This window comes from Podarcis vaucheri, assembly GCF_965113315.1.
Source record: "Podarcis vaucheri genome assembly, chromosome: 11".
Lineage (NCBI taxonomy): Eukaryota > Metazoa > Chordata > Lepidosauria > Squamata > Lacertidae > Podarcis > Podarcis vaucheri.
Genome location: NC_138749.1, coordinates 59,067,934 through 59,086,129, shown reverse-complemented (window position 1 = coordinate 59,086,129; position 18,196 = coordinate 59,067,934). Strand labels below are relative to the sequence as shown.

Sequence of the window (18,196 nt, the reverse complement as noted above, 5' to 3'; positions counted from 1 at the left end):
TTTTATTAGACCACATATGAAATGTTCTTAACTTACACACACACACACAAAAGTGTATTGGAGTTTTGCTAAGAAAGAATTTGGAGTGCAAAATCTTCAAAAGAAGGGGGTGAAATTTCTGGCCACTGGTTGAGTATTCTAGACAGATGTCTTTGGATTTAATTGCCGAGAGTTTGCATTCAGGACTTGACATTATTTGGCAAGCCTCTATATATACATGGTTATATATACATGGTTGCACCTTCCTCTCCACTTGTTTTAAAGGCTGCCCTATACCAAGTTATTTCCGTAAATTGTAAGCCTTAAAATGATTTGGACCACTTTTATTTGGTTAGCTAAATGTTCTGTGCACTGTTTTCATATTTTAGTTTTTGAAGCATAATACAGTTGAGGGTTTGGGATTTTCTTTTGTTTACACATTTGAAGTACCAGCTAAACAGCTGTAAACAGCACCATTAAAGGTAAGGATATGTCTATGCAAATAAAGAGCCAGCTAGTTTCATGGAATGTTCTGTAGAATACATGTTTCCTTCTTCATAGCTTAAATAGGAGACCTAAAATCTAGACACACTGTATAGTACATTTTGTTTCCCCTTGAAGTATGTTTTACTTGGAATAAGACACCATCAACCAGGCTATTTGGGTTTTTTTTACTCTTTAATTTAATTCACCATTGATCGAAATAGGTTTTCATTTCACAAAGACTAGGCTGTTTTATTGACGTAATCAAAATCAGCTATGTAATGGCATATCTAATTGGTTAGCCTTGTGCTTATGCCACAAGTGGAAGGCAATTGCAAAAGAAGGGAGGCCATTTTTGTTATTACCACCAAGCATCCCCAAGACAGTTTTGGAAGGTTAGGGAATTCTCCAGAGATTTTCAATAGCCAGAAGAGGGAATAGGATTTGGGTGGGGGTATCTACTCCCTGCCTCAAAAGTGCTTGTGCAAGAGCACCAACTGGATAGAACCATTAGTTGGTAAACATGAAAAAAGATTATGGAGCAACAAACTTGTACCACATTTACTATGTGCCTGTTATTTTTAAGGGTCACCACTACGCTCTAGGATGAATTTCAACAGGTATAAAGTTCTATGACCCTATACTGATTCCACTTCAGTACCATGCTTTTTCCTATTCGTGTGATAAGATTAGAGTACTGAGCTTTGTTTTACATTAAGATACTTCATAAGAAATATCGATATTATCTGAGGCTTGTAGATTCATCATCTCCATGTTTTCAAGTTGCAATAAGATCATAAATCATGCTCTTGGCTACTACTATGGGTGAATATTTCAGTGTTTAAAAACTGGTTTATAGAGTATAACCCTTGGATATCTTCTTTCTAGAGGGAAATTGCTATGGAAAACAAGTACAAAATCCAGTAATAATTAGGAAGAACTGTCTTTCTTTGATAGCTAGAGAAAACAATGGCACTTCTAAAGTTTAAGAAATTCCAGTTTTGGTAGCTAGACAACTTGTATTTGGGGGCTTTTTTGTCACAGTTCAAAGAGAACCAGAAAAACAGGTATAGATTCAATTTTTTTTAAAAAAGACTTCCTCCTGAAATGTTTTCATGGCACACTTCATAGGAATAGTAAGAACATTACATCAGGAGACAAGTTAATAAGGTCAGAAATTATTTAAATAAACCCTAATTGATCCACTTCAGTCTAACATTTCAAGCCTTGAAGGTTTCAAGCCTTGTCTCAGTGTCTGTAGTTGTTTCCTGCAACAACTCATTATTCACAGCCTCTGTTGATGTTCTTCGCCAAGCTTAAATAAGTGGTTTTGCATGTTGGGATCTTCAAGTTTCTGGACTGAAAAGAAGAAATTTTATGAAATTCTAAATACATAGAGTTCGGTTAATTAAATATTTAATCACAGAATAGTTACACATAAACATTATGCCTGTCTATTGATCATTGTGCAAAATTTACATATTTTCAACTGACAGTTTTTCACAACATAATGGCAGCTGTCAGCATGACGTCCCATGTTGCTGAATCAGGACAAAGTTCGCTAAATACCCAGTTTGAAAATGTTTTAAATGTCACTCAACTAATGAAAAATCTGACTGATCACTGTGCAAAATAGTTTTAAGGTATTCTAGAATATCTTTGAGAACTCTGACCTTCAGAACGGAAAATGCACCACTTACCATTAAAGTTACTTTGCTTGTCAACAAGAGCAGCTTGCTTATCTGTTTCAGATTCCGCCTCGTTCATTTCTAAATTGTAGTCCACTACGTTATCCTGGTTTACTGTTTTGATTCCAAATTCACCTGCAAAGACAAGTCAGAACAATTCTTTTTATGAATCTTATTGAATATAAAAGTTGTCTTTTACTGTAGAACATTCAATATTTCAAATATTAACACTGGGCTTTCTCGGCTCATTTCAATCAATCAGTCAACCAACCAGCATAGGCACGTTACATTTTCAGTAGTTAGGCGAGATTACTAATGGTTTTATTTAAATATTGTAATACCTGATAGTGCTCATTTGTCTCAACACTTTTATACCCTGGTAAACTCTTGCAACCTGATCATTTCTTTGAGATACAGGCAATATTTGCATTGGTGGCATGCTAGATCAAACATATTCTCATAGACACCTCTTTATTCCTTCAAGTGGTCTGCTGTATGATCTCTTCTTACCAGTAAGTAAGGATCTTTTAACAATTAGCAAGAGGCATGTACTCCCTTAGGGTTTGGAATTAGGATAATCTATTTTAGAAACCTGCTATGCCTTGTCAATGCAGTAGAATGAGTTTTGGATGTGTAGCATAATGCCCGACTGCAGGAATGGTCTGCATCCAGCACTCTCAAGAAAATGGACATCCTCCTCACAAAATGTTATATTTTAAAAATAATTTTGACTTCCTATGTTGTGAGGCCCTCAAGGCTTCCTCCACTGGGGGGAAAATACCATTCCTACAGGTCCAAGATGTTTGAGACCTCCACCCCCCAAAATCTGTCTTTAATAAACTGGCCACACACACACACTTTTGGCCTCTGACCCCTAGCCCAGCAGCCCAAATGAGGTTAGTCACTCCTGCCCTATGATAACCTCTAACACAAAGAGGGGAAGTAGTATGTTCAAAGGGAAACAAGATCACTTCTAAACATGGTTTTGGAACTAAAGCTCCACCATTTTGTTTCCAGCGGTAGATAGACAAATAAAATACTTCAAATATTGTGGGGAGGAAAACAAGTAAACATTCTGCTTCCTCAGCGATAACTATTATAAACAGGGATGGAAGTTTGACACCCAAGTGCTACACCCAAAACACAGTTTTTCAGGAGTGATAGATGTCAAACTACAGCTGGTTATATTTTTCCTTTGCTGTTTGTTTATACCCTCAAATATGTCCTTCCTGGGCAGCAGCCAAGCCTTCATACTAACCAGTCTTTCTGGTCTCCTGTTCATCCTGCTGCTGCTCATCATTTAAAAGGTGCTCTCGTTCAACTTCTTCATCGTCTGCTTTTGCTTGATTGGCATTTTGCTGGCGCATAGCTTCTGCCAATTTGCCTGCCTGCTTTTCTGCTGCTGCTTCAAGTACATTTTGAACTTCTTCATACGACTTCTGTTCCATTCCTGGTTCTGGGGGCAGACCATTATTATCTGTGTTAAGCTTAGCAACTATTTGTAGGTTGTCCTGTTCAACAGAGTGTTCCTCTTCCTTGGGTTCCTTTTCGTTGACAGCAAAAGCAGTTCCTTTTGTAAACAATTGTAAAAGCACAATAAGAACACAGTGCAAGAATGGGATTGGTATGAAAATTTAAGTATTTAAAACTTAAGCTGCTTTTCCTTGCCTAACTTGTTTCACAGAATGGGCACACCACCTATTGAAACCAGAAGTCCATGCAGTCTTTTGGTTGGTTAAAGGCGCTTGACATACAAGACACTTACTGAACACATTGTTCCACTTCTGGAGACCATCCTGAGAATCTTTTTTAATACATATTCATGGACTGAGAAAGTATAAGGCTAGGAAAGATCTGCAAGGCATGCAACCTGATCTAACCTTTACACTGACTTGAGATCCTCCATGCCAAACATTCTTCATTCATTGGGCCCTGTTATCCAGCACAGTCAAATCAAGTATAAAATGGAGGAAGAGGTGTTGGCAAGGTACATGATAAAGGTAAAGGGACCCCTGACCTTTAGGTCCAGTCGTGGCCGACTCTGGGGTTGCGGCGCTCATCTCGCTTTGCTGGCCAAGGGAGCTGGCGTACAGCTTCCGGGTCATGTGGCCAGCATGACTAAGCCGCTTCTGGCGAACCAGAGCAGCGCACGGAAACGCCGTTTACCTTCCCGCCGGAGCGGTACCTATTTATCTACTTGCACTTTGATGTGCTTTCGAACTGCTAGGTTGGCAGGAGTAGGGACCGAGCAACAGGAGCTCACCCCATCGCAGGAATTCGAACCACCGACCACCTGATCGCCAAGTCCTAGGCTCTGGTTTAACCCACAGCGCCACCCACGTCCCAAGGCACATTATACTGAGGGATTAATATGAAATTGCTAATGTGTATTGTTTTACTGCTTCCAGTGGGCTGTTCCACTTTCAGAGTTTAGATAGTAATAGTCAATAAATAAAGAGAAACTTTCACCAGGTGTATTTTATATTACTTCGTGTTTTACTGGGCAGGGGTCTAGGAATCAGCATGATGGCGAATGAGATGGGACTTTTTCACTCCCATTGTCCACACCTGCAATCCCTTAAAAAGGACTTTGAATAAAGATGGAAAATCAGTAAATACAAAGCAGCAAGTGAACATATAGCAGAGTTTTCTGGGCAAGCTGGATATTTCTCCTTAAGATCAGCAAAATGAGTGCAGATTTTTATACGCTTCTCTCACGAGCTAGATGTTCAACATTCATCCCACAAAGAGCAGCACAAAATACACAATGGCGCAGTACAGGTATGACTCACTTAAGTCTATTTACCTGCTGTAACCAGATTTTACTACCATCCTCAAGGCAAGAGAAAGTTGGGTGGGGGGTATTAATCAAGGAGGTGCTTCGAAAGGGGGGGGGGAATCCCCAGGATCCAGAATCTCATTTGGGTTTGGGACAAAGTTCCATCTTCAGAGGACAACTTGGGACAGGATGTGTCAATGTCCAAACGGTATGCAGAGATACATGAGCAACAGATTAAGCAACGAGAGAGGAGTGGAATGTTCCATGCAGTGTCAGAAAAACAGCTTAGGATCTAGTAAATTTTTCACCATAACAACAGTCAACAAGCATAGTCTTGCTTGGGCCAGTTGGTTTACAACAGAGGTGGTTAACCTTTTTCGAACTGAGGGCCACATATCAGCGGTAGGTATGGTCAATTGTATTGTATGTACACCTGCACACACACATGCAACTATGTACATTTAGGAATGAAGAAGCTTTATCTGCCATTTTGCCCTCAACTGGATGCTAATTCTCAGTGTGCCGCTGCACTTAACTTGAAAGCCTTTTCCCCCAAGCCTTAACTTTGTATGAGGGAGAGAATGTTTGTGATTGTGGTAGTGGCTCCTTTGGAGCCATTTTGGGGGTACAGTCACCTTTCCCTCTATGCACGCTACCAGAAAGGCAATTATTATGCATTAACCATCTGAACCAGCGGGGACCAAGCTAGCACTGCAAAGGCTTTCTTTCATTGGTGCAGCAGGGCAGGTCTCCTAAAGTCTGAGCTTTCATTTAAATAATCATCTCTTGTCCTCCAAGAAAGGAAGTTAAGAGGCAAGATGTGCAGGTATCTTCTGAAACTATTTCTGCACAGTAAGTGTTGTATATTTTCCCTAATATTGAGGAATGATCCCTGTTGATTAGCCAGAAACTCACGGGGGCGGGGGTATATATAATCATGTCGTCGGGATGGTTTATGTTATGCCACATTCCTCGCGGCAGCCATTTTGTGGCTGGTACTCACAGTAGTCTCTTCGAATTCAAAATGTGCACAGGGGTCCAAAAATGTTGGGAGACCCTTGTTCCACACAGTGACCTATCAAGCAATAGTTACTACCACACTACGTGATAAAGGTAAAAGGGACCCCTGACAGTTAAGTCCAGTCGTGAACGTCTCTGGGGTTGCAGCGCTCATCTCGCTTTACTGGCTGAGCGAGCCGGCGTTTGTCTGCAGACAGCTTCTGGGTCATGTGGCCAGCATGACTAAGCCACTTCTGGCGAACCAGAGCAGTGCACGGAAACGGCATTTACCTTCCCGCCGGAGTGGTACCTATTTATCTACTTGCACTTTTGATGTGCTTTCAAACTGCTAGGTTGGCAGGAGCTGGGACCAAGCAACGGGAGCTCACCCCATTGCAGGGATTTGAACCGCCGACCTTCTGATCGGCAAGTCCTAGGCTCTGTGGTTTAACCCACAGCGCCACCCGCGTCCCTACATGATAAAGATACAGTACAGCAAATGTGACTTAAGACCTTTCCTGCTTTGCAATGACACGTAGCATGGAATGGCTTTATAAATAAGGGAGAAACACTGTTGTGTTTCCAAATGTCATGTGAGCAGCGACTGAGTTTGTGAAAAAATACCAGCACAGCAATGCCTTGCAAACAATAGGGTCTTTGGTTTGGATCGCAGACGGGGAAATCCTTTTTAAAACCTAGCAGCAAACAGCAGAAGTAAAATGAGGCCACTAATCAAACTCCTGGAAAATGGTTTTAACCCAGCACCAGATTGCCCTGCCCAGGATCCCCATCATTAGCTGTGACCATATTTCATTCATTGGTGGGGTGGGCAGGAGCCCAACGAAAACCAAAAGCATGTTCCCTTGCACAGGCAATGAAAGCATCACTTCAAGAACTGAACACTCCCATACCTATATTTCTAGCACTGCTAAGCTCACAACATGACTACTGTGAAGATAGTAAGCCTGAGAGGCAGAAAGTGATAGAATCACTGTTTCAACTCTGGCCAAAGTCACAACTTTGTATTGGGGAACAAATAATATATAATAATAATTTATTACGGCCGTAGGCCCATACAGATAAAAACAAGACATAAATAACAGCTTGTGCACGTGGGAAAAAACAGCCGCTAAAACACTACTATAACAATAAAATACTATAAGATGGAATGGCATACTGCACCTTAATTAGCTTGTGGTGCAGGGGAACAAATCTTATTCATGCAAAGTCGTTCGGTGTTTTGGACTATTTGTTTTAGATGCTAACACCTGATGACGAGATTGGAAATTTATAGTAATCTTTAATACAACACTCTTACCTTTTTCTCTTTGATAATCCAGTTCTGCCACATTTTTTATGCTGGGTGGCGTTGGCTTTGAGATTTCTAGTTTCAAAGAATCATCAGAGATGTAATGTTTTCCTTGAAGTTCATTTCCCTGTTTCGTCAGGTCACGCTGCCCGAACTCTGTTGGCTCTTGAATATTTATCTAAAACAAAAACAAAAAAACAGCCCTATGTGATTCATACAATTCTTCAGCGCAAATGAATAATCTACTATTAGAATTTTTGCTTTAAGTGGTTACACAGCAAAATTAAAACAAAGTCCTTGGTAGAAACTGAACGACAGTAAAACAGACAGCTGTTTTCCCTTCTTGTGGCTGCTTCACAAGCCACAAGATAATGCAGCCTGCTATGTATGGAAGAAGTTACAGTGGTGCCTCGCAAGACGAAAAGAATCCGTTCTGTGATTCTCTTCGTCTAGCGGTTTTTTCATCTTGCGAAGCAAGCCCATTGAAGGATTAGCGGATTAGCGCTATTAGCGGCTTATCTGCTGATCGGATCAGCTGATAAGCGGCTTAGCGGCTTAGAAAAAAGGGGGGGAAGGAAAGAAAACCAGCAGGAACTTGCAAGACATTGTCGTCTTGCGAAGCAAGCCCATAGGAAATTCGTTTTGCGAAGCACCTCCAAAACGGAAAACCCTTTCGTCTAGCGAGTTTTCCGTCTTGCAAGGCATTCGTCTTGCGGGGCACCACTGTACATTTGACAATGCATATATTTCACTGCATGCCTATGACCAGGGAGCAGGTCCCATTAATTTCTAGGGGCAAGTTAAACACTTTTTTCTCCTACTGAAATCAGAAGAGACTTAGGTAGCTTTCAGCTTTACCACATTGTGACAGGATCTAGTCGGATTTGTGATTGGATCTCTCCACATAATTGTCTGCTCTTAAGAAAGGCTCATGCAGGGGGATGACAATTTTAATCAAAGCCACTGTATGAGGAGAGTCAACCTCCCCATAACCCTATGGGGGGGACCCATAGAGCTGCTATTAGCCACAGAGGGAAAAGCAAACAAGCATTCTGTATGTTTGGATCAGGTGTGTGGCAGTGGGGAGGGGGAGAATAAAGCCTTCTTCCTCCCCATGCCAGCTTTCAAAAGATTATTACTTCAGGGGATCCAGTCAAGAGTTCTCTCATATAGTTGGCGTAATGAGAGAGAGATGGAGGGAAGGTAATTTTGGCTTTCATGCAATGTGACCAAACCTTCAAAGCTGTTTGGATACTTCTGAGCAATTTTAAATGCATTATAAAAACTCACTTTTTACGGTTAATCATTTCCTCAATCCTTCACAACTTTATGAAAATGTACTAAGTACAACTTTTATGTGCCACTCCCTGTCACCTATGGTGACAAATGATTTTATGTCCACAAATAAATCTTAGTTAAGGAAGAGAAAGTTTACTTGTTGGCATAGAATGGAGCTATACTATTTACAAAAAAATAAATAAATGAGGGTCAAAGGTTTTGTAGGAAGGTGTCATAAGTCTTCCTCAAACAACAGGTGTTAAACTGAAAGTTCCTTGTTTAAGTTCAAGAACTTAAATAATTTAACTGAAACAATGTTGAATCTTTTAAGTTGCTGCTGCTCTAACTGGGGAGTTAGATAAGCATGCCAAAGTTTAGGAACTTGTAAAGTTAAATGAGCACACTGGAATTCCAAAAGGTCAAGGAAGAAACAAGTGGAAGGAATATACATTCAAAAAATGGAGATGGGAAGAGACGTATTGTGGTTCACCTTCTTCCTACTTTGGCCCATCAACAATTGTAGTTGTTCAGCCCCACATAGAGGTCTGGATAATGGCCTGAATCAGTTCAGCCAGCCTGGTTCACCTACAATTTGTGTATAAATACCCCTCTAAAACAAATTTTAAAAACTTACTTGATCATTTCTCTCTAATATTTTTGAACTATTCTTCATGTCTTCTGGTATCTGACTGCCTTTTTTGCAGGCTGCTTCTACCCTTTCTTCACATTGTTCTTTCAGTTCCTTCATCTGACTGATACACTGAGACCTAGAACCAAGCAAAAGAATGTCGTTTGTAAAATGTGTTCTTTAAAACACGAAAAATCTGCACAACTTGAAACCCACAAAGTCAAACACAGCCTGTCAGACACATACTCCTGCCTTCTGTCTGATTGACAACCTCCTTGTTTTTGTAGTCCTAGAGAGATCATGAATTGGAGGTTTATTGAGCCCCTTGTGAGGCTTGTACAGTCACAAATTGTGCAGGCCCAGTGGCAGATTTATAGCTTTGCACAGTAAGTACAGAATTAGGGCTTCGTGCTCCTGAGAAACCTCCCATCTACTAGTGTATATTGTTAACTGGGAGGATATCTTTGAAACATGACAACCAACAATGTATTGCCAATTGCTGAATTTGAGTATTTTAGCTGGTTGAATCGTTTCTGCTTCTCCAACTCCCTGATTAAAGTTAGTACAGGCTGGCCCATCAGGCAACTAGGGCTTAGTTCAAGCAATTAGAAAGTGTACGAGCAATTAAGAAAAAGGTCCCAAAAATCTCAAAGCTGCACTTGTTCCTGTCCGACCCTGGCAGACATTTCTGCCAATCTCCTAAGACAACCAGCTCTCTGCACCACTCAGCCAATTGCAGGCCAATTGTTGTTGCCATGATGACAATCCAGCTACATTAGCAGATATACTTTTCTGGTAGACCCAGGAGCCAGCAGAACTGCAGAGGGATGTAGGTAAGGCAAGTTAGAAATCTTGTTGTTTAGTCATTTAGTTGTGTTCGACTCTTCGTAACCCCATGGACCAGAGCACGCCAGGCACTTCTGCCCTCCACTGGGTCCCGCAGTTTGGTCCAACTCATGCTCGTAGCTTCGAGAACACCATCCAACCATCTCGTCCTGTCGTCCCCTTCTCCTTGTGCCCTCCATCTTTCCCAAGATCAGGGTCTTTTCCAGGGAGTCTTCTCTTCTCATGAGGTAGCCAAAGTATTGGAGCCTCAGCTTCAGGATCTGTCCTTCCAGTGAGCACTCAGGGCTGATTTCCTTCAGAATGGAGGTTTGATCTTCTGGCAGTCCATGGGACTCTGAAGAGTCTCCTCCAGCACCATAATTCAAAAGCATCAATTCTTCAGCGATCAGCCTTCTTTATGGTCCAGCTCTCACTTCCATACATCACTACTGGGAAAACCATAGCTTTTACTATACGGAGCTTTGTTGGCAAGGTGATGTCCATACTTTTTAAGTTAGAAATATTTCTAACTTAAATATTCCTTTTTAAGTTAGAAATATCCTATATTTAAATGCAAAATTATACCCAACCTTTGTTGTTTTGGTTTGTTCACAGGTACAGTATTATAATTAAATTCTTAGATCTGTGAGCCAGTGCAGCAAAATATTTAAAACAGCAAACCTGATTTTTATATTTTTTTAATCCCATTGACTTCAATGTAGGAAACACATTGTTTAAAATCTAAATATGTAACCAGAGCTAGTGCTTGAATAACTTGGCTTGTGGCCATTTTGCTTATACAGAAGTTGGCCAATCATCACATACTTACATGTCATATGTAATTTTTTTCTGAAGGTTTGTCTGGTTTTTCTTAAACCTGTAAATGTCAAGTTGGAGCCTTCCACATTCCTTCTGCAGACCTCTCAAGTTTTCTGAGTAAAAATTAAATTTTATTAAAAACAAGCAGAAGGAGAAAATAATGAATGATGAGTAAGAAAGAATATTCTTATTTATTTCACCAATTATTCATAGTAATTAGATTAAAACGCTGCTTGTCTTTTCAGTTTATGTGACCTGTGTAGCTCAAACATATGCATGTTTAGTAAATTCCACTACATTCAGCGGAGTTTACTGCCTAGTGTCTGTGAAATCCATACTGCACAAGCAGACTTCCATTTGCTTCCAGCGACTTCTCCTTCCTTTCTGCCCCCCAAAATCTGGAGCAGGTTTGGGGGCAGTAGCGGGGGGGGGGGGGTAACAGAAGTTCTGGTGTGCAAGCAGAAGCCTATTCTGCTGGTGAATGGGCACAACTGAATATCACCCTATACATGAATCAATAGACCATGAAACTATCATCCCAACTTCCATCTGCAAGAAGAATTTTCTGCTCACCTGAATGCAGATCCACTTTTCCCTCCCATACTTTTTCAAAGCTCCCCCTCCCTCCAAAAAAAGAAATAGCACTTTGGGTTATTTTGTTTGCTTTTGCACCAAAAAATACTGGGAGAATATTGAGAATGCACATTTTTAAAAGAAGAGTATTAACCGTATTTTCCTCCATATAACTCTTTGAGTTAATCTTTATTGTCTTGCATGATTCTAGCCTGAAATCCAGTAGCCTACGACTTCCATTCCTATTCCACCTGGCTCTTTCCCCTTGAGATTTGTGGACCTTACCTCCTGCAACAACCTTTAAGTCCCTCACAAATTGGTGTTTTTTTTAAGATGAAGGTTCTCCTCCCTGGATACAGTTATTTATCCCTTGATGTCTGGTTAAATAGGATTTATTTATTTAGCTCTCTCATCACAGTTCATATCATTAACTACTACATTAGAACTATATTAAGTGCATAACTGGACACAGGTGGTGCTGGGGTCTAAACCACAGAGCCTAGGGCTTGCCGATCAGAAGGTCAGCGGTTCGAATCCCTGTGACGGGGTGAGCTCCCGTTGCTTGGTCCCTACTCCTGCCAACCTAGCAGTTCGAAAGCACGTCAAAGTGCAAGTACATAAATAGGTACTGCTCCAGCAGGAAGGTAAACGGCGTTTCCATGCGCTGCTCTGGTTCGCCAGAAGCGGCTTAGTCATGCTGGCCACAGGACCCGGAAGCTGTACTCCCTTGGCCAATAAAGCAAGACGAGCGCCGCAAGCCCAGAGTCAGTCACGACTGGACCGAATGGTCAGGGGTCCCTTTACCTTTAAGTGCATAACTAGATGAGATGTTGGTCAGCCATGTCTAGCTCTCTTTAAATTTTTGAATACACAGCTATAAGTAGCCAAATCTGAAATGAGGCTCTCACACTGGGGATAGGGGGAGGAGAGAGGGAGCTAACATTTCTACCATGGCATTTAATTGATGATTATTCCCTTTCCCCAAAACTATCCCCAATTGAGCAAACAGCAGCTGGCAGGGGCACCATGGCAATATTAATAAGAAAAACAGCAAAAAACCAAAACTTTCCCCAAGAATGACAATCTTGATCTAATAAAAGAGACCCTCGGTGGCTGCTTTTAAGAAAATAAAAAAAGGATTTCCTAGGTTGACCCAAGGCTCTGTCTTCAAGTAGTAAGTTTCTAGGTCCCACAGTTTTATATTGTCTCTGTTTAAAGTGGGTGGGGGGTTACATTCTGAAACAGCTACAGCTGCCCCCATACTTTCCTACTATTCCAGCCTGGGGGGGGGGGAATGTATAAATAGACATACAATGGACGAAGTTATAAAAATAAGCAAACTTAATTGCTGTGCAGATGGTGCTTTGCTGAGATTTACCTTTCAAATTCTGGATGAGTCTTTCATTTGTTGTAATGTTATTCATCAGCATTGCCTGAAAAAAGGAAGGAAGGAAGGAAGGAAGGAAGGAAGGAAGGAAGGAAGGAAGGAAGGAAGGAAGGAAGGGAAAAAAATGAATTGTTTTGAGTGCTTGAAAAACAATGGTTCCCATTTCTACATTATCCCAGCCCTATATATTTGTTGCCTATGTTCAGCACGCAGGAAAATCAAAAGAGCAAAGATCGCAGATTGGCCATGGGGCCAACAAGACAACTCCACTGGAATGCTACCTAAATGCTGGGTATACTTTTAAGAAAACAAAAAAAATGTCCCCAAGTGGCATAAAGTATCATCTTTTTCGGGGGTTATTAGCACAAGGATAGGCAGAATATACATCAGGGGTCAGCAAACGTTTTCAGCAGGGGGCTGGTCCACTGTCCCTCAGACCTTGTGGGGCTGAACTATAATTTGGGGGGGGGTGATGCAAGAGCCCCGTGAGCCCCGGTGGCTGCTTACCTGTGCGAGCCGCAGGGGCTGGCGGTGGCAGAGGGACGATGAGCGGCGCACAAAAGGGCTCCAGAGAGGGGCTGCTTAAAATGGCGGCCGCTTGAGCACTGCTGCTGCTGCTGCTGCTGGAACCAACAAAGCCCAGCCCCCTTCCTCCTCTAGGCAGGGCAGGGAGAAGCCAGGAGGAGGGAGGAGGTGCCGCTGCTGTGTGAGGGAGAGGGAGGGAGGGAGAGCGAAAGAACGTGTGTGCTGGCGATCCACGCAGCGATTCCCGGACCGTCCACGGGCCAGATCCAGAAGCCAATTGGGCTTGATCCGGCCTGCGGTCCTTAGTTTGCCTATCCATGATATACATAAATAATTATAACTGTTTCAGCTGTAATTCTCAGGATCATCAAAGCATCCAGCAACAATACGCAAATCAGTATACTGCACTTTTAATTCATCCCCAAGCATGAAGCTCTTTCCTTATCAAGCTACCTCAATTTAGCCTACAAGTTAAAACTGTGTGTGTAAACTCTCCTCATTGAGTTGGCTGGTACCATTTGCTGCTGGTTTTACAAAATCCTGTGAAGCCGTATGGAGCTCAAATTCAAACTAGCTAGGAAACTCCGCTTAATTATGTGGACATAAGATCTGGCAAACGCCTTGTAGCTAACTCTGCACGAAGTTAATGCAGGCAACAGGAGAGGGAGAGATCAGCAAATACAGAAGGCCTTTTGTATTAGCTCTCCTTTAAATCTTGTTCTTAAAATAATACAGCAAGCCCTTGTTTGTGTAAAAAAGAGAGCCAATTCATTTATTACAGCTAGAGCTTAGATATCTGATCACAAAGTTGAACTGTAGCTAGTTTTGCAAAAATGCCTTGCTCCAGCTGGAGGGCAGATGGTATAATCCTGCTGGAAGTAATTTCCTGGAGAAAGGACAGCTACATAAAAATAATCAATTCAGAGCATACAAACTACTTCATTGTATATCTGTAGTATACATGTGTCAGTTTATTATGATCAAGGCTGTGCTGGACTACTGTGCAAATATAGAATTATAGGTATCAGATGGATAAGCCATGGTTTGCCCAACCCTGGCTCATGTTTAGACACCCCCAAACTACAAGCAGTGCAAATCTTGGCCTACAGCTCATGCTTTGCCTGCAGCAATACAGATTGGCTTAGCTCCAGGCAGTGCAGCAGTAGCAGGATGACCAAGCAAGGAACAAAATGGCTGCAGTTTTTTCTATGAGCGCCTGTGGCTATACACTCTGGCATGGTTTGGCTTAGTGCTGCCTGTGAATCAAGGCCATTGAGTTGTACCCATTGGTTGCATGGGCAGAAGGCAGCTTGCAGTCCAATCTTTCCCTTCCTCTTCTCCCCCATGTAGACACCAAGGACCCTCTCTGGAGCAGTGGTTCCCAATTGGTGGTCTGTGGACCCCAGGGCTCCCACGTAACCCACCCAGGGGATCCGTGGCACAGTGGAACCTTTCACACAACAAAAGCATGGCTTTTGAAAACGGGGAGGCCTTCAGTATTTAGCTAATTGGTAGCCACTGCTCTAGAGTGTTGGGGGACCTCCTGAGTGGACGCAGTTGCAGTACAAAGGAATTGGCCAATCCTTCCATCCAATTTTGGGCAAATCCCCCATCCCTCTGCAGTGGAGAAAAAGCACACCAGGTTGCGTTTGCAGGTACATTTGTATGCAGCCCAAGAAACCTACCAAAAACCTCACAAGGGCACTTCCACAGCAAACTCTCTGCTAAAATACAGTGGTGCCCCACAAGACGAATGCCTCGCAAGACGGAAAACTTGCTAGACGAAAGAGTTTTCCGTTTTGGAGGTGCTTCGCAAAACGAATTTCCTATGGGCTTGCTTCGCAAGACGACAATGTCTTGCAAGTTCCTGCTGGTTTTTTCCCTTCCCCCCTTTTTCTAAGCCGCTAAGCCCCTTATCAGCTGATCTGATCAGCAGATAAGCCGCTAAAAGCCACTAATAGCGCTAATCCGCTAATCCATCAATGGGCTTGCTTCGCAAGACGAAAAAAACGCTAGACGAAGAGAATCACAGAACGGATTCTTTTCATCTTGCGAGGCACCACTCTATGTATATTCGCATGTACCTTTTTAGGATCTTTCTAGATTCTGAGGTTTTTCTAGGATGAAGTCACAGCCATGACTCAACCACTCAAAGGACAGTGTGCTACAATTCTTCCGCCGTGGAGAAATGGCTAGTAATCAGCGTTCAGACTGTTAATCCAATCTGCCAGTAGATGGAAATGATCCCACTAAGCATGACATTTCACATCCCTCGCAATGTGGAAGGAGCTGTTTGTTAGTCTCACAGGTTGTCACACCATCTTCACAACACCCCTCCTCAGTTTTCCTCTTACGTTTTGTTCCCCTCAAGAAGCTGCTTACAGCACAAGGTGTGTAAGTAATAATAAACTCTCTTTAAAATGCCTTTTTATTTTTAACCTCATTGTTTTGAATGTTGTGTTTGCCACCCTGGGCTCCTTTGGAAGAGTATTCTTTATTCAATAAATAATCATTTTATATTAAATAGTATCTATACAGTTTTGAGGCACGTTCCCTTTCACAGACACCAACAATGGCGAGGCCCTTTCCATTATGGTAGAAGAGACGCAGTACCGGGATTTTTTTGACCCTAAAATAATATTGGATAAATCCACAGTCTCTTTTGCAAAGAAAGACTTAGCAGCAGTAGGACAAAGGAGGAGCTGCATAGAGAAGCCCAGATCGGAGCGACAAGGATAAATAAATAGATCTTACCTTCTCATCCATGTGTATTTTGTTAGTGTTTTCCATCTGGAAGTTATGTAGGCTCTGAATTCTGTCAATCTGTTCCCTCTGTTTCTGCAGCTCTCCTTGGAATTCATTTTTTTTTATTTCTACAGCACCTCGCTCGACAGCCACCCGGCGGACTCTTCCTTCTAGCTCCATTATGCGGTTCTAAGAGGCAGCAGATACAAAAATTCAGAAGAGAATGTTGGCAATCTTTGCTGTAAATGTGTGTAATCAAAATTTTAACTTCCCGATCTATGCTTGCAGAAAACAAAATTGGACACTGCACAATTACCAGTCCCCTGTGAGCCCCACCTGTGAGCCCACGCTAAATGCTTCTAGAACATGGGATAGGATGGATGGTAAGGGGGGGAAATCACTAGGAATATTGATAATCAGTGCTGATGTGAGGAAAAATTCTTGTTCCTTGGGTTGGGGACAGACAAGATTGTGTGTAGTTAACAGGAAGTGAGGCAAAAACACTGTTTGAGTAGAGAGAGAAGGGACACAGAAGGAGCTATTTTCTCTTAAGTAGACAGTAAGGCAGAAAATGGACTGAGGGGCAGAGACGTTGGAGAGCTGGAAGATTGTTCCACACACTAATTCAAAACAGCCAGTCCCAACTTTGTCTCTGGGTCTGTGTTCATATATGTGTATCCATAGGTATGAGAGAAACAGAAAGAGTTTTTTACACTGATACAGCAGGCAGCAAGGGTAGCATAAAGCTCCACAATTTCCTGGTTGAGCCGGATTCAGTATTTAACTACCATCATCACAACCTTTTCCCAGGCACTTCTCTTTTCTCTCACTATTTGCTCTCCTGGCCAGCATCCAAATTCCTGTCAGGTATGATGATTTGGAAACCCTGAAGTGCTTTTTAAACTTCAATAATTCACTGCCATTCTGAACAAAGGAAAACATCTTTGCTGATTCCATCAATGTGGAAAACCAATAGAAGAGTAATACCTGCAAATCAATACTGCGGGAACTTGCAATCCAGTAATTGAATCCCAGAACTATTATACAAGCCACAAGTGCCGCCACTAGGAGGGGTGGAGACTTCATCCCGCGACGGCTATTTCCTAGTCCCACCATCTCAAAGTGAAGATACTAATACCTGTTGATTGAAAGGGGGAAAAGGCATATTTACATTTCCCTTCGCTGAACTTGCAATTGCATCCACGTCACACCAGAGACACTAACAGCCCAGTTACAAGCTCAGAAGTAAATCCTGTTGATTTCAACACTTAAATCATATAAATTCCAGTTCTCTTGTTCTACAAAGATAGATGAACAAAGCACAAATATAATCTGTAAACAAACGAAATAGTCTTTAAGAATTTTCTACCATTTGTTTTATGTAGTATCTCCTATTAACATCAATGAATGATTATTTTTTTAACTGTACATGAAACCTTGAGATCATTTTAAGATAATGGTAGTTGAACGAATGAATGAGGCAGAAAAGGTATTAGTTACTGAAACTGATATACTTATATTTGATCATCTTCAGTTGTATCTCCTTGAGTAGCCCTATGGCAGCTGCTAGGGAAGGGGAGAGCCGCCTCAGCAGGAACACTCCGAGAGCAAAGTAGGGTAACTCATGTCATATCAGTTCTGAATTTTACACAAGAATTATCTAACTTATACAGTGGAACTTCAGTTTTTGAAGGTACAGTCATACCTCGGGTTGCGATCGCTGCGGGTCGTGCATTTTCAGGTTACAGACACGCCAAACCTGAAAGTACCGGAACAGCTTACTTCCGGGTTTCGGCAATCGCGCATGCGCAGAAGCGCTAAATCATGCTTTGCGCATGCACAGAAGCACCGAATCGTGTCACGCATGTGCGCAGACGCAGTGCTGTGGGTTGCAAATGCTGCGGGTCACAAACGTGCCTCCCGCACGGATCACGTTCGCAACCCGAGGTTCCACTGTAATCCGTTACAGAAGTCTTTTCGACTTCCGAAACATTCGAAAACCGAGGATCAAAGGGCTGTCAGCAAGTTCAATGGGGAAATTGAGAAATGTGCCCTGGAAGGTGAGCTCTTAATTTGTTATCCGATTTGGCATATCTCCCCTGGAAAGGCTAATGTTTGATGCAATGGGTGTGGGAAAATTAATGAGCAAATGCCTAGATTTGATTTCATCGGAACTGAG

The 18,196-nt window shown here is 42.1% G+C and overlaps 1 protein-coding gene across 1 annotated transcript; it reads right to left on the bottom strand.

Moving 5' to 3' along the window:
- Nucleotides 1-638: 638 nt before the first annotated feature.
- Nucleotides 639-17,155, bottom strand: GOLM1 (golgi membrane protein 1). The gene is made up of 9 exons (XM_082241643.1): nt 17,005-17,155; nt 16,027-16,206; nt 12,739-12,793; nt 10,798-10,900; nt 9,150-9,282; nt 7,247-7,415; nt 3,409-3,720; nt 2,163-2,285; nt 639-1,821 (listed from the first exon to the last, which is right to left on the bottom strand). Exons 1-9 carry the CDS (start codon nt 17,131-17,133, stop codon nt 1,748-1,750), a joined length of 1,278 nt encoding a protein of 425 aa, XP_082097769.1. The 5' UTR covers nt 17,134-17,155; the 3' UTR covers nt 639-1,747.
- Nucleotides 17,156-18,196: the final 1,041 nt, after the last annotated feature.

What these genes read in the sequence shown, in the direction of transcription:
- GOLM1 (XM_082241643.1), bottom strand. Translation starts at nt 17,133, where the DNA reads ATGGTGGGACTAGGAAATAGCCGTCGCGGGATGAAGTCTCCACCCCTC. An exon ending in CCCGCAGTATTGATTTGCAG is followed by an intron (nt 16,207 to 17,004) that starts GTATTACTCTTC and finishes GCTGCCTCTTAG; the next exon opens with AACCGCATAATGGAGCTAGA. An exon ending in CAAGCAAAGTAACTTTAATG is followed by an intron (nt 1,822 to 2,162) that starts GTAAGTGGTGCA and finishes TCTTCTTTTCAG; the next exon opens with TCCAGAAACTTGAAGATCCC.